Below are 12,905 nucleotides of genomic sequence, written 5' to 3'. Positions count from 1 at the left end.
CTCCTTCCAAAATATTTATAGTTTATTTATATCTTTGAAATCTTCTTAAGTTTAAGCAAGTTAGTAGTTTGCATATTGAAGTTTTTATATTATTACTGTTTTTAACAACAGTTTTATTAATGTTAAAATGTTTAATGTCACCTTATGTTGAAACATTTAAAATTTTGCTAAAGATTTACGAAATTTTACAGTGCATATTAAAAAAAAATATACATAAGTAATTTATTTAAGCACGTAATTGAAATTATTATGAAACACTTTTAAAAAGTAAGCTACAAGACCTCTTCTAAACCAAAACTGTGAATGAACTCAAAAAACAACTTGTTATAAAATCTACACGTAAGTAAAAATGAAAAAAAAAATTGAAAAATAATAATTTTTCCCTATCTCTGTCAGAAATACTATCTCTTTTATCTCACAATATGTCGTCAAATGCAATGAAATTTTAATGTGATGAATTTCACGTAAAATTACCAAAGTTTCAAGGCTTGGAAAAATAGTTTTTATGGTTAACATTTTAAATAAACATTTTAATTGGAACAATTTTTGTCATTGTATATAAAATAATATATTTTTTACTTATTTAATATTTTTAAAACTTGTATGCAAATTTCATAAAGACCTTTACTGTTTAAATTGTATAAACATTTCAAGTTTATGCTGTGAAAATAAAAAAGTACTTTTTAATGTTTGTGATAAAAAAATATAGCGTTTTTCTTATTGTCTAACCGTTGAATGCTTCTTAGCAACTAAATTGCTGCAGTACCTAGTGTATTTGTTAAATAATAGCTACATTGAAAAAATTATTGCTATTGTTTTACCGTTTAAATGGACTCACAAAGCAACATATAGTTTTACAAGAATGAAATTTCACAGACTTACATATCATTAATGAGACGTAGTCACCTTATGAAACAAATATAAATACAAAACAATAAATAAAATTAGCTAATATTGATGCAGTGTACAAGTATTTAACGCTGGTTTTTTCATTTTGTTTTAATTGCTTTTAATTAAGGTTTTTATTACTTTTGAAGATAATGTTTTAGTTGTGTATGTACGATTGTTGCCTTTCTTTTGTTTTGATTTAAAAAAGGCAACAATTGTGCATACACAACCAAAATATCTACTTCAAAACGTCTGATTTAGTTTTTAAAAGCCGCAATACAGATTGTGAAGGGTGTTTTTTTAAAAAAGATTTAACAAATCACCTATGTTTCACCAGAAAATTTTTTTGAAAAAAAGATTTAAAAGTAAGACACTCTGGTCTAAGTATGACTTTTTTATGTATAATATAATATTTTAGTTTTTACGGGGTTAAATTTAGACGGACAAAATAATCAATCTGTATATGTAACGAAAGTTTTAATAAAGCTTAGAGAGCTATATAATTTTTTTATGTTTCATATTGTGCACTTCGTACTTGCATTAGTCAAAACCGTCTATGCGTACTAAAAAAAATTAAAAAGCTCAGTTATTTTTAAAGTTACACAACTATGTTGTAACATATAATATTCAAATAGTGAAAAGTGCTACTGCATGAACAGACGTTCAGATTGCTTAGATAAAATTTGAACTCAGTGCTCAAGCTTTACTTAATAATTAATGTAGTAACAATCTAAAGATGTTGTAACAAGTTTCTCGAGCAATTTAAGGCAATTCTAAACGTAAAAAAATACGGTTTAAACGTTTAACTCAATTTATTTCGTTAATAATTTAAAACAAAAATGGTGTAAATCTTCATTAATCCTAAATTATAAAACACGTGCTATTTTATCAAGTTTTATATTACTTTTTTTAAGTTTGTTTTTTCATCGAAAACACCTATTAAAACAGTTTTATATATTCTTTATTTATTTAATACACCTTAAGTTTCAAGCTTTCAGCCATAAGTTTTCGAAGCTGTACAAATTTTACCTTACATAAACTAAAGGTCTAAAAGTATTTCAAAAACTGTAGAAATTGTAGTTTTAATTTTCATTTCTAGATGTACAGAAATCTTCAGTCGTAAAAAATGAATTTTACATTTACTTTAGAAGAACTTTTAGTTATTTTTAGAATAATGTTATTTTTAAACAAATAGTTTATTTTAACAACTTAAACTAGTTTATGCCAAAAAACGCCAGAAAAGTTAAACATTTTCTACAATATAAATGTATGTAATAATTTTTTCTAATATTTGTTTTTGAAAAAAAAAATTACTTTACTAACAGAATCTTAGATTACAAAAAAAAAAAAGGTTGTAATGATCTTTTTGAATGATTACAAAAAATATAGCTTAATGTTTATTTGTTTATATAACACACTAACTAACAATATGATATCAAATAATAATAAAAAACAGTTTTATTTTAACTAATTTGTTTAAGAATCCATAATAATAAGCTAAACTTTGAAGTCAAGAGGTGCTTTAAATTAAGCTAGAAAATATGTATCAAAATATTTTGGCTGAAACTAAGTAATAAACTTTTTAAGCTATAACTATAAGTTTGTAAGTTTTTAGTTTTTGCTGTTATAGTTAAGAAACAATCCTTGAAATAAACTAGAAAAGACTAACAGTAAGCAATGATACTTAAAGAAGTAACAGAAATTCTCTGCAGCTATGTTTAGTTTTGTTACTTTAGGTTTATCATTATTTTTTTTGCTCAATATTTTCATTGTAATCATTAAAGCAGTATTAACAAGTTTTAGATTTATCTGTGCTTACTCCTTTTTATGACTAGCACTTTAAAAGAATATTAAAGCAGTTTCCAAAATTAATCAGATCTACGGAATAAATTACACTGCCTCTAATTAAAATTAATACTCAACATTTTTTACACTATAGGACTATTTAAAAAATTTAAAAAAATAAGGTTTAGCAAATGATAAAAACTGTAAGTAAAAACAATAGTACAAATAAAAACTGTATAAAACGTTGAAAACTCATATAAATCTTAAACTACAGTAACTTTTTTAATTATGTCTTTTAATTTGAGTTTTTTACATTTTTTTTTGTTTATTTAAACTTACCCAAATATGTTTGAACTAAGAAAACTTTATTAGTTTTTGAGAATTTTTTTCATACTTTAATATTAAATAAATAACGGAATTTAAAAATTAACCTATGAATCTATTTAATACAAAAACTATATTAAAATCTGTCGTAAGGTTTAAAAAAAATTAACCTTTTGTTTTAAAGATGTACTAGTCATTTTGTAGCGAACTTTTTTTAGTTATGACTTTATGTCTTTTCATAACACTTTAAGTATTAGTTTTACAACTGGTTTTTGGAGGAGATTTTTTACACAGAAATTAAATGGAATTAATCAGGTAAAAACATAATTCTAATAGAAATATTGTTTATAAAAATAGGAATTAATTTCGCTAGGGAAATAAACAGCTTTAACTTAAATCATCCTAGGAAACATTTAGTAAAGCAATTTACCTAATGTGCTAAAATAATTCTATAAGTAGATTTTTATACTTCTAAAGCATTATTTTAGTTGATACGTAAATGTTCGTTACTTAAACAACTTTATATAACAAAACTTTAGATAACTATTAGCGGTAATATAGCTCTTTAAAAAAGCTGTTAAAGTAAACTTTTAGTCGTGTATATAAAAAAAGCACAGCTTTATTTTTTTTTAATATAAAAACAACTATAAAGTATTCAATCTTGTTTAAAATATGATTTATAGTTCTCTATGCATTATACTTAATACTGACGCTTATGGATTTTTCTTGAACTTAATTAAACTTCGTATGATTTTAGAGACTTAATTACGTAACATTTAAAATTCAGTTACAGGTTATGCTTATTTGTTGTGTTAAAACTATTTATAATTGAAGAATTCAAGTTTCAAAAGTTCTTTAAAGCATTTTTAATTCTAAAACCAAAAGTTGAATAAATCTTCACTAAAACTTAAAATCGAAACTTATTTATTAAAGTTGATCAAGTTACGATAAATTGAAAAGCATATCATTCTAATCTTGATAACTCTTATTAAACATTTTAAGTTCAACAATTTTTAATTTAAAGTTTTCACAATATGTTATATTTGTTGAGTCAAATCATAAACTAATACGAAATACGACCAGTCTACAATTTTATATTTTACAAAGCTATATTATTTTGTATACTAACTTTTCTTTAAAATTTAAAAATTATTAATATTTTACAGATATAGATTACAAAAAAAAAATTCATCTAAAATATTGCATAACTAACTACTGTTATTTAAGTTGTTAGAAGTATGTTGATACTTTATGATTTATATCTACTACTTAAGCTAGGTACTTGAAGACTGTAAAAATATTTAATTACACAGTTTAAAACGTTTTTAAGTTAAGTTTCAATTTTATTTAATAAGATTGTTAAAATTGATTATTAAATTGTGTGTGTAAAAGAAAAATAACATTCTTTTTGTACATAACAGTTTTCTAAACAATAAAAACTTTTTGATTTAAAATTGTTTTTTAAAGTTAACAGCATTTAAAGTTTAATATTTTATTTTACTTGAAGAGGTTACAATTATTTGTCACCGAGGCCCGGTTGTAAATAAAATATTTAGTTTGCACACCTTTATTTAAAGTTAACATTAAAAATTAACTTTAAATCTTTGACAAAAACCTATCAAAATCTTGGTTATAAACCTGTAAATAATGTGCTATAATTGTTATTTAAACTAGTTAATGATTATCAAGGCTTTGTAAACTTTAATTTTATGTTTTTCAAAACCTATTTACTATAAAAAAATAGTTAACTTATATAACTGTATGTATTAGATCTGGATCGAAAAGTATAAAAAAAATATTCTTTTAAAAATTATTCTATAAAAAATAACAGTTTTTAAAAATTTCTACCGCTTGAGCTCGCCATTTTTATCGTATTTGTTTTTCCAGAAAGCCACGTCGCTAAAACGCCACTTTCGCTCGCACAAAATTCCTTCGTTCGTCTTCTGCTTGACGTTGGTGTGAACTGCCTTGCCGATCCAGTAACCAGGTATGCAGATGAGGGGAAGCACGATCAGACACACTATGACGAAGGTACCGTACCACGGATACGCCTTTTCAACTGATTCTCCCTTTGGTTTTTTTTACCGTAAAAAGAAATTGACTTATTCATATTTAATATAAAAACAAGTTATGTAGTCACTAACAATTTGTTAGCACAAATATTTTTGAAACAGTTAACTTGATTTTCTACCATGAAAATAAGACATTATAGGAAAATTTTGATTTACTTAGTTACAGTAAATTTACTTAAATAATAAAAAGTTTTTGCTTAGTAAAGTATCAATAATTAGTTGAATAATACATATCCTAATAAATTTGCTATATAAGTTCAGATAAACAAAAAAAAAATAAAGAGAAAAATATATGTTTCATTGATTTATATAAAACTCTTTGTTAGAGTTATTATTATTGTAGTGGGTAAATATAGTTCTTAAAACACATATTTATAATAACAATAAAAAACATAAACATTTCAACTTGATTTGTTCTAGTTTTTTGTAGTTTTAGATTGTTTTAAACAAAACAAATTCTTTTAAAAACTAGGTTACTCAAAAACAGAATAAAACTGCAGATAACAGACAACTTACATCAACCCACGCCTCGTATCTGATAGGTTCAGTGACTTGCACGTAAAGGTAAGCGACGAACACCACAAAGAGGACGATCGGAGATATGAAGGTCCAGCAGAGTCTGAAGTACCAGTGGAGACAGTACCCTGCCACTGACTTCGGTCCTCCTATCATGTAAGCCACATCTTCGCCAAATCTATTGAAAGTGACGTTGAAGATTTGTAAGTATTAAAAAAAGAGTTTAAACTGTCAACTATTTGCCATAAATTTAAAATGTTACTTAAAAAGATGAACTTTATTTTCAAGATTAATAATAATATTATAAATATACGACTGTATTAAAATTTAAAGATGTATTTAAAGATACATCAAATGTACATACAATTATACACTTGAAAACGTATGAGCTGACAATATACTTATATTTTTTTTTAGAATAAAAAACAATTTTTTAACCGTAAAAAAAACAACAACCTTCTGGTTCCATATCCCCAAGCTACGACCATCACTTCACAAAACGTTATCACCAAAAGAGGAATCGATCCTGGTAACAAAACATTGTTCAATTTTTAAATTAAATAGGTCGTTTTAAAATACATGACTTTAGGAAACAACATTATTTGTGAAACTTGTTTAATTAGCAAACATTTGAAGTTTGTTGACCTGCGTAGTCGTTAAAAATTTCCAGCCAGTAATTTCCCGCTCTGGTACAAAATATCAACCCGAGGAGGCAGCTTATCGCGCTTATTATACCTGTTGAAGCAAGTAATAAAAATGTTAAATTAAAGATGAAGTTCAAACAACAATGTGCTCTATATACATTCAAGATTAAAAAAACAAAATACAAGCATTTAAAATTTCTTAATCTTTAATAACTAATACAAACAAATAAAAACAGCCACAACCGACCAATGAGCAGCGGTTTGGGTATTTTCAGTCCGAGGTCGAACAGCGGGGTGGCGACCCCCTCCACGGTACCGAACATGGTTCCGAGACCGAGGGACAGCAGCATGAGAAAGAACAGGACGGACCAGAAGGGAGATCCCGGCATGTTGATTATGGCCTCTGTGAACACAACGAACGCCAATCCCGTCCCTTCCGATTTCTGTATTGTGTAATTTAAAATATATACTAGTATGAAAACTACTGAAAATAAATAATATGTATTAAATATTTATGCATGCATACACATCCAATAAAACTTGCCTGTCTTATTTGAAAAATAGGGTCTTTTTTATTTGGGAAAATAATAACGTAACTATGTTAACACATTAAGTTTGTTAATTAATTTACTAAATAATAAAAAACAGTATAAGTGCACAAATATATGTCCGAGTTTGTTTGTAACTATTAAAAAAGTAAAGTTTGTATAACAAAACTGTTTAAAAAGCGTGTAATGCTTTTGTAAAACTTTTAGCAAAAAAGGTCGACAAGTTCAAAGTTTCTGACATAAAAACATTTTAATATTTAGATCTAGTAACTATTTCTAATATCTTACAATTAAATATATTTACTCCTTTGTTAGTGGTATATACTGTTGTTCTATGGAAGGAGTCGCCAAACTGCGGCCCTCAAGGCCAAAGTTTTAAACTTAATCTAAGTTGTAACACATTACGTAAAAGAAACTTAAACAATACAAGTTGAACTCGAAGCAAATATTATTTAACAAACTTCGTTGAGATACTCAGTCAAGTTGCAGAATACAAGTGATTCGTTTCCCTCCAATTTTGTGTAATTGTTGTAGAACGAATCGTAGTCTTCTGAGGGTATTCCCCCTTCTGCTAAGTTGTAATAATCCAACATAACTTGAGTGTTGCTGTAAAATTAGTCTGTTTTTTAACGGTTAAAGTATATAAGTTTTGAGTATTTTTATACAAGTCGTTTTAAAATATCTTTTTTGCTTTTAATTTGATTTTATATGTTATTAAATTATATATTGCTCAGAGTTCGTTTATAATTTATCGTTAGTAGTAATACTACAAAATAATTTGATTTATCATTCTTTAAGAACTAAATTAAACTTAATTAATAAATCTGGATTATCTTAACGTCTAGTTACAAAAAGTTACAAATAATTAATGTAACACTAAAAAACATGTTTTAAATTTTTCCCATTTTTATATTTGGAACATAATCGAATAAAAAAATTAAACTCTTAAAAGTCTTTAGCCAATAAACAAAATGTTTTTACTTATTTTAATACTGTATGAAAATAAATGCATCCGTTATAAGAACGAAGTTTTGTAACAAAAATGTTCATGGTATTAATCGCACGAACTTTGCAACGCAGGTGTCGAAGGTCTGGGTGGCGCGAAATCCGAGTATGGAGAAGATGACCATGGATGCGAAGATGGAAGTGAAGGAGTTGGCGAAGGAGATGATGAGCACGTCCCTCTGAACGTCCTGCTTCTTCGGATTGTAGGAGGCGAACGCAGTCACCCCGCCGATTCCCACCGACAAGCTGAAGAAGATCTGCGTCGCAGCGTCCAACCAAACAGACGGATTCTTCAGAACCTCCAACTGTTTCGAATGGAGGAGTTTTGTTTATAACTTTATTGTTTGAAAAATATCGAATATATTTAAGGTTATCTAGAAATTAGTAAAGAAAATAACTAAACTTAAATAAATATACTAAAACTGTAAGTTTTATTTTTTTTTAGTACTACAAGACGTTTTATTTTTAGATATTCGTTAAATTAGTTTTACAAAGTAGAATAAAAAACAAACGTCAGGAGTGAACAGATAGGCCAGCCCGTCAGAGGAACCTTTCAATGTGAGACCACGGATCAGAAAAATTGTCAAAACTACATATGGGAAAGTTGCAGTGAAGTACATAACCTGAAAATTTGTTAGTAAGTATGTTAGTACCCTAAAAAATAAGTATATTGTAAAATTTTTAACTGAAAAATAACTGAAATTCTAAATAAAAGATGTTTAAAACGATACCCAGATAACTGATTTTTACCAATAATCAAGCATGTTATTTTATTTTTATTTATTTACTTTGTCTTGTTTATTATCTAAAAAATAAAATTTATTGTTTTTAGTTTTATTCATACTAAGATCGTAAAAGTCGTATAACAAAGACTTGAATGTATTTAAGCAATAATTTAAGTTATGTGGTTTTGCTTAAATCAATATTATTTGTCCACTAAGTAAATTTTCTGATTTAAAAAAATATTTTTTGATATATGGTAAAGTTCAACTGTAATCAAAATTTTGAATATAATGTGGATTAAAAGTAATACAAAACATAAATGAAAAAAATAAATTCACATTTCAATGCTTACAAAGTGAAACAAAATTTAAAATATTTGTTTAGTTTTCAGAAAATTCAACTAAAAAATTAAGATAAATTCCATTTTGATATATAGAAATTAAAAAAAACCTAAAAAATAAATAGTTTTTAGGAACTATTTCAAAAAAAATATCATAAATATTGATAAGTTAGATATTTAAAATATATTTCGAATTGGCATAAACAACGACAATAATCAAAAACATATAACTTTATTTTACAACATTTCAAATATCAAGGTTAACCTCAATATGTTATGTTCTTATAATTACTATAATCACAATTTCTTAAACGGACGAAATTTAGTAAAAAGTAAATATTAGTGCACTTAAAAATATCATCAACGAGCAAATATTTACAGAAATATCGTCTTTCAAATTTACGCTTTAAAGTTCTAAAAAAGCAAACAAACTGTTATGAAGGAATATGAGTAAAATAGGCAATTTTCTTTTATATCTTATAATATATTGATTAATTTTATAGTATTAAACAACTTGTGAAAAGATCAAAAGAATTTTTTAATTGAAACATTTTTTAAACAACCTGCATATTTCTTTCAGTAAAAACTAAATCGTTAAGTTTATACTTTTATTTGAAAAATAACTTTTTTATGTTCAAAATATTTATTTAATTTTCAAATATAAACTTTTATCGTTTTCAGAGTTATTATAAGTTATTAAACTTCAAAAAACAAAATGTATTTTAAATTTTACAGTAATTTACACTCAAAAAGTTATATTGCTGATTGAATTATTACAAAAAATATAAACCAAAACCTTAAAACAAATTCTGACAAAAGCCAGAAACTTGTAGACAGCTTTGTGTTTTACAAACAAGTTTAAAAATAAATTAAAAAATATCTCAACATACCTTGCCGGAACTTTCGATGCCGTTCAACATGGCCACCCAAACGGTCGCCCACGCCAGCACCAGGCATATGACGATCCACCAGACGAGGCCGCCCTGGTCGTCGATACCCTCGGTGATGTTGAGCGTCTCCTTGTACCAGAAGTACTCGGTCGGTCCCACCTTGGCGCACAGTGGGTCGATAGACGTCTTGTTTGCGCTGATCGGGCACGAGCTGTACGGCAACTCCTGCAACAATTTTAGATAATGAAACGAATGAACTTCTGAGGAGTTCTATAGTAGCATATGTTAGACATTTAAACCAAAATTAGAAGTATATACTAAAAAAATGTTGGTTGTATAAAGAAATAATAATTAAAAAACTCCGTTTTCATATATATATATATAAAATTGCCTAAAATTTGTTACTCATTTATTGCTATCGATAAAATAGAAAATGATAAATAAACAATAGGCTTAGAAAATATTAAATATAAATTATGATAGTTAGAATCAGGAACTGTTAGTAAAATGCTTTTTAAGTTTTTAATTTCTAAAAAATATGTTATATTTTTATTAAGTCATTTCTTATAATTGTCAATTTTTTTATAGTAAATATAAAACAGCTATAGTTTTTCTTATACTGTTGACTAGAAAAATGTTTCGTTTATTCATTTCTAAATAACAAATTAAGAAGATTTTGTGTACTAAAACTATAAGAAAAATGTGCTCTGGCGGTTGTTAACACAAATTTACAATGTTTTTTTCATGAATTGACATAAAAATATTTGCTTTTATGTTTTTCAGCGAAAAGTACAATCAATGTTAATTTGTTTGTTTTGTAAACACTTGTTAAACTTGACAAGTTTATGAAAAAATAAAGTAATTTTTGTTTGTTGAGCTATGTTGGTGTTGATGTTGTTTAAAATATATTGTTTAATTTATATTTTCAAAATATTTTTGAGTCATTTTGAGATTTTTAAATTTTGAAAAATATTAGGTTAAATAAAATATGAATTTTTAGTAAAAAGTTATTAAAAAAAAGTTAAAACTTAAACAAAACATTAAAAAATAGAAAGTTGTATTTAAAATGTAAATTTTTAACTTTATAGCTTGTATTTTTTAAGTTAAATAAACAAAAAAAAGCCTATAGACAGAAAATCATTTTAAAACCCATTAAACTTTTTCAAAGTACAAATGATTTTCTGTATTCACCAAGTTAAACTGAAACATAACTTTGGCTGGTCACAGTTTGTTTTGTTCAAACGAAAACTTTTAAAGACTTTACGTAATCAAAAAAAAAAAGTACCTGGAAAGAGTTGAAAAGGTACCAGAAGCACCAGGCGACGATGGTGTTGTAATACAAGCCGATGAAGAAGGCCGTGATCATTGATGCGAAACCGATACCTTTCAAGTAGGGGTGAAACCTGGTCCAAACTTTTATGGGGCCCCTCCTCATCCTCTGACCCAGTGCGAGCTCGATAAAAAACAGGGGAATTCCCTCGACTATAAGCATGATGATGTACGGTATGAGAAAAGCACCTGGAATTTTACTATATAGCGATGAAAGTTTCCAAGCTTCAGCGTTTTTAGTTGTCAGAAAATAATAAAATGAAGTGTACAAAGGTGAACAAATTGTGAAAAAAAACAAAATTTTTTGAATTTCTATGTAAGTACTATTTTTTCTTAATTTAACTTGTATTACAAACAGTTGATAATGCAATAAGTTGTACTTAGTAACTTAAGTATTAGTATAATTTTTTTTAAAACTTTTAATTTAAAAAAATAAGCTACGAAAGCTGTGGTTTTATGTTAATTACTTTAGTACAATTAAAATAAATGACGTATAAAATTAAGCTTTTATGAAGTGTTTTTTACACTACTTTTGCTCTTTCACAAAAAAATTCACAAGAAATAAAAGAAACTAACTATGTTTAAAAATGAAAAGTGACTTAGTTAAGTTTAACAGTATTTAAAAACTAACTTAATTACTAAACTAATCGGAAATTTAAACGTAAAAAACTAACAAAGACAAGTATAAAATAAAACTTTAGCCTTTTAGAAATTGTGTAATGCATTTTCTTCTTGTTTAAACGTCATAAATAACAGATGAAAAAATATTGATAAAAGTAAGTAAAGTTTTATAATTTAATAGTAACATTTATGTTGCATTGATTGATTCTTAAATGCATTTAAATGAAATATTTCTGTTAAAAAAAGTTTATTTTAAGCTGCGACCGACTTTGAATACTTGAAAAAAGTGTTTTAAATTGTATTTTAACTAAGTAATTAAAAAATGGATTAAAACTAATTACTTTGCGTTGTTACTTTTAAATGTTATATTTGATTAATAAAAATACTCTGTTTAACAAACCTGTTATAAAACATGTACAAAAATATGATTTCAAACTCAAACATGTTCTAACCTCCCCCGTAACTTTGTGCCAGGTAGGGGAACCTCCAAATATTTCCCAACCCCACAGCGAAAGCGATGCAGGCCAGCAGAAATTGGACCTGGTTGTCCCACGCCGGTCTCGAGCCTTCTTCCGGGTACACGTACTTCCCCACCCCCATCTCATCGGACCTCAGCTTGTCCTTTTCGTCTTCGGTGCTTCCCCTTTTCTCAAACTCCCCGTCGGATTCGAACGCAGCGTTTTCATGAGACTTCATCTCCAGCGACACGCTTGACAACGACATCTTGTTTCTTTTTTTATTTAAATCTAAGTATATATAACTAAAAAGAATATTAAAACAATCCGATTAACAATGTTGTGTTTTCTATTTTGTTAACAACATAGCTCTAGAACAAAAAAATTAATATAACATTTATTCAAGCTCTTCTTGTTTAAAAGCCGTCGTAACAATATTAAAAAAAGTTATAACTTGTTTGGGATATACTTACATTTTTTCTTCTTTATTAACCATTCTTTCTTTGAAAAATTTTATGCAAAAGTTGATTGTTTTGTCGTAAGTTTAATTACAATATTTACTTTTAAGGTTGAAAATTATGCTCCTTTATACTTTAGCCTAATTCTTATTTGTTTTAGTTTGTTTGAAAACAATACAAAAATGTGTGTAATATTGGTTTAGTAACCTAATCCTTAAGTCAAAAAACAGTTTTGTAGAAAACATTTTAAAACTGTTGAAATTATACCTGACACTGACTGATACCTTATGCTAAGCTTGTAATACAT

General features: G+C 26.6%; 1 protein-coding gene across 1 annotated transcript; it reads right to left on the bottom strand.

The window, feature by feature from the left end:
• Positions 1–4,841: 4,841 nt before the first annotated feature.
• LOC145836533 (sodium- and chloride-dependent transporter XTRP3-like) lies at positions 4,842–12,408 on the bottom strand. Its single transcript, XM_082944327.1, has 11 exons — positions 12,138–12,408; positions 11,021–11,253; positions 9,736–9,960; positions 8,295–8,405; positions 7,846–8,087; positions 7,239–7,383; positions 6,467–6,672; positions 6,231–6,310; positions 6,042–6,111; positions 5,586–5,763; positions 4,842–5,066 (listed from the first exon to the last, which is right to left on the bottom strand). The coding sequence occupies exons 1-11, from the start codon at positions 12,406–12,408 to the stop codon at positions 4,842–4,844; spliced, it is 1,986 nt and encodes a 661-aa protein (XP_082800453.1).
• Between the last annotated feature and the right edge of the window lie 497 nt (positions 12,409–12,905).

Source organism: Thalia democratica, chromosome 5 (genome assembly GCF_965202585.1).
Source record: "Thalia democratica chromosome 5, ktThaDemo2.hap1.1, whole genome shotgun sequence".
Lineage (NCBI taxonomy): Eukaryota > Metazoa > Chordata > Thaliacea > Salpida > Salpidae > Thalia > Thalia democratica.
The sequence above is the reverse complement of the archived record's forward strand: the minus strand, read 5'-3'. Positions and strand labels throughout refer to the sequence as shown.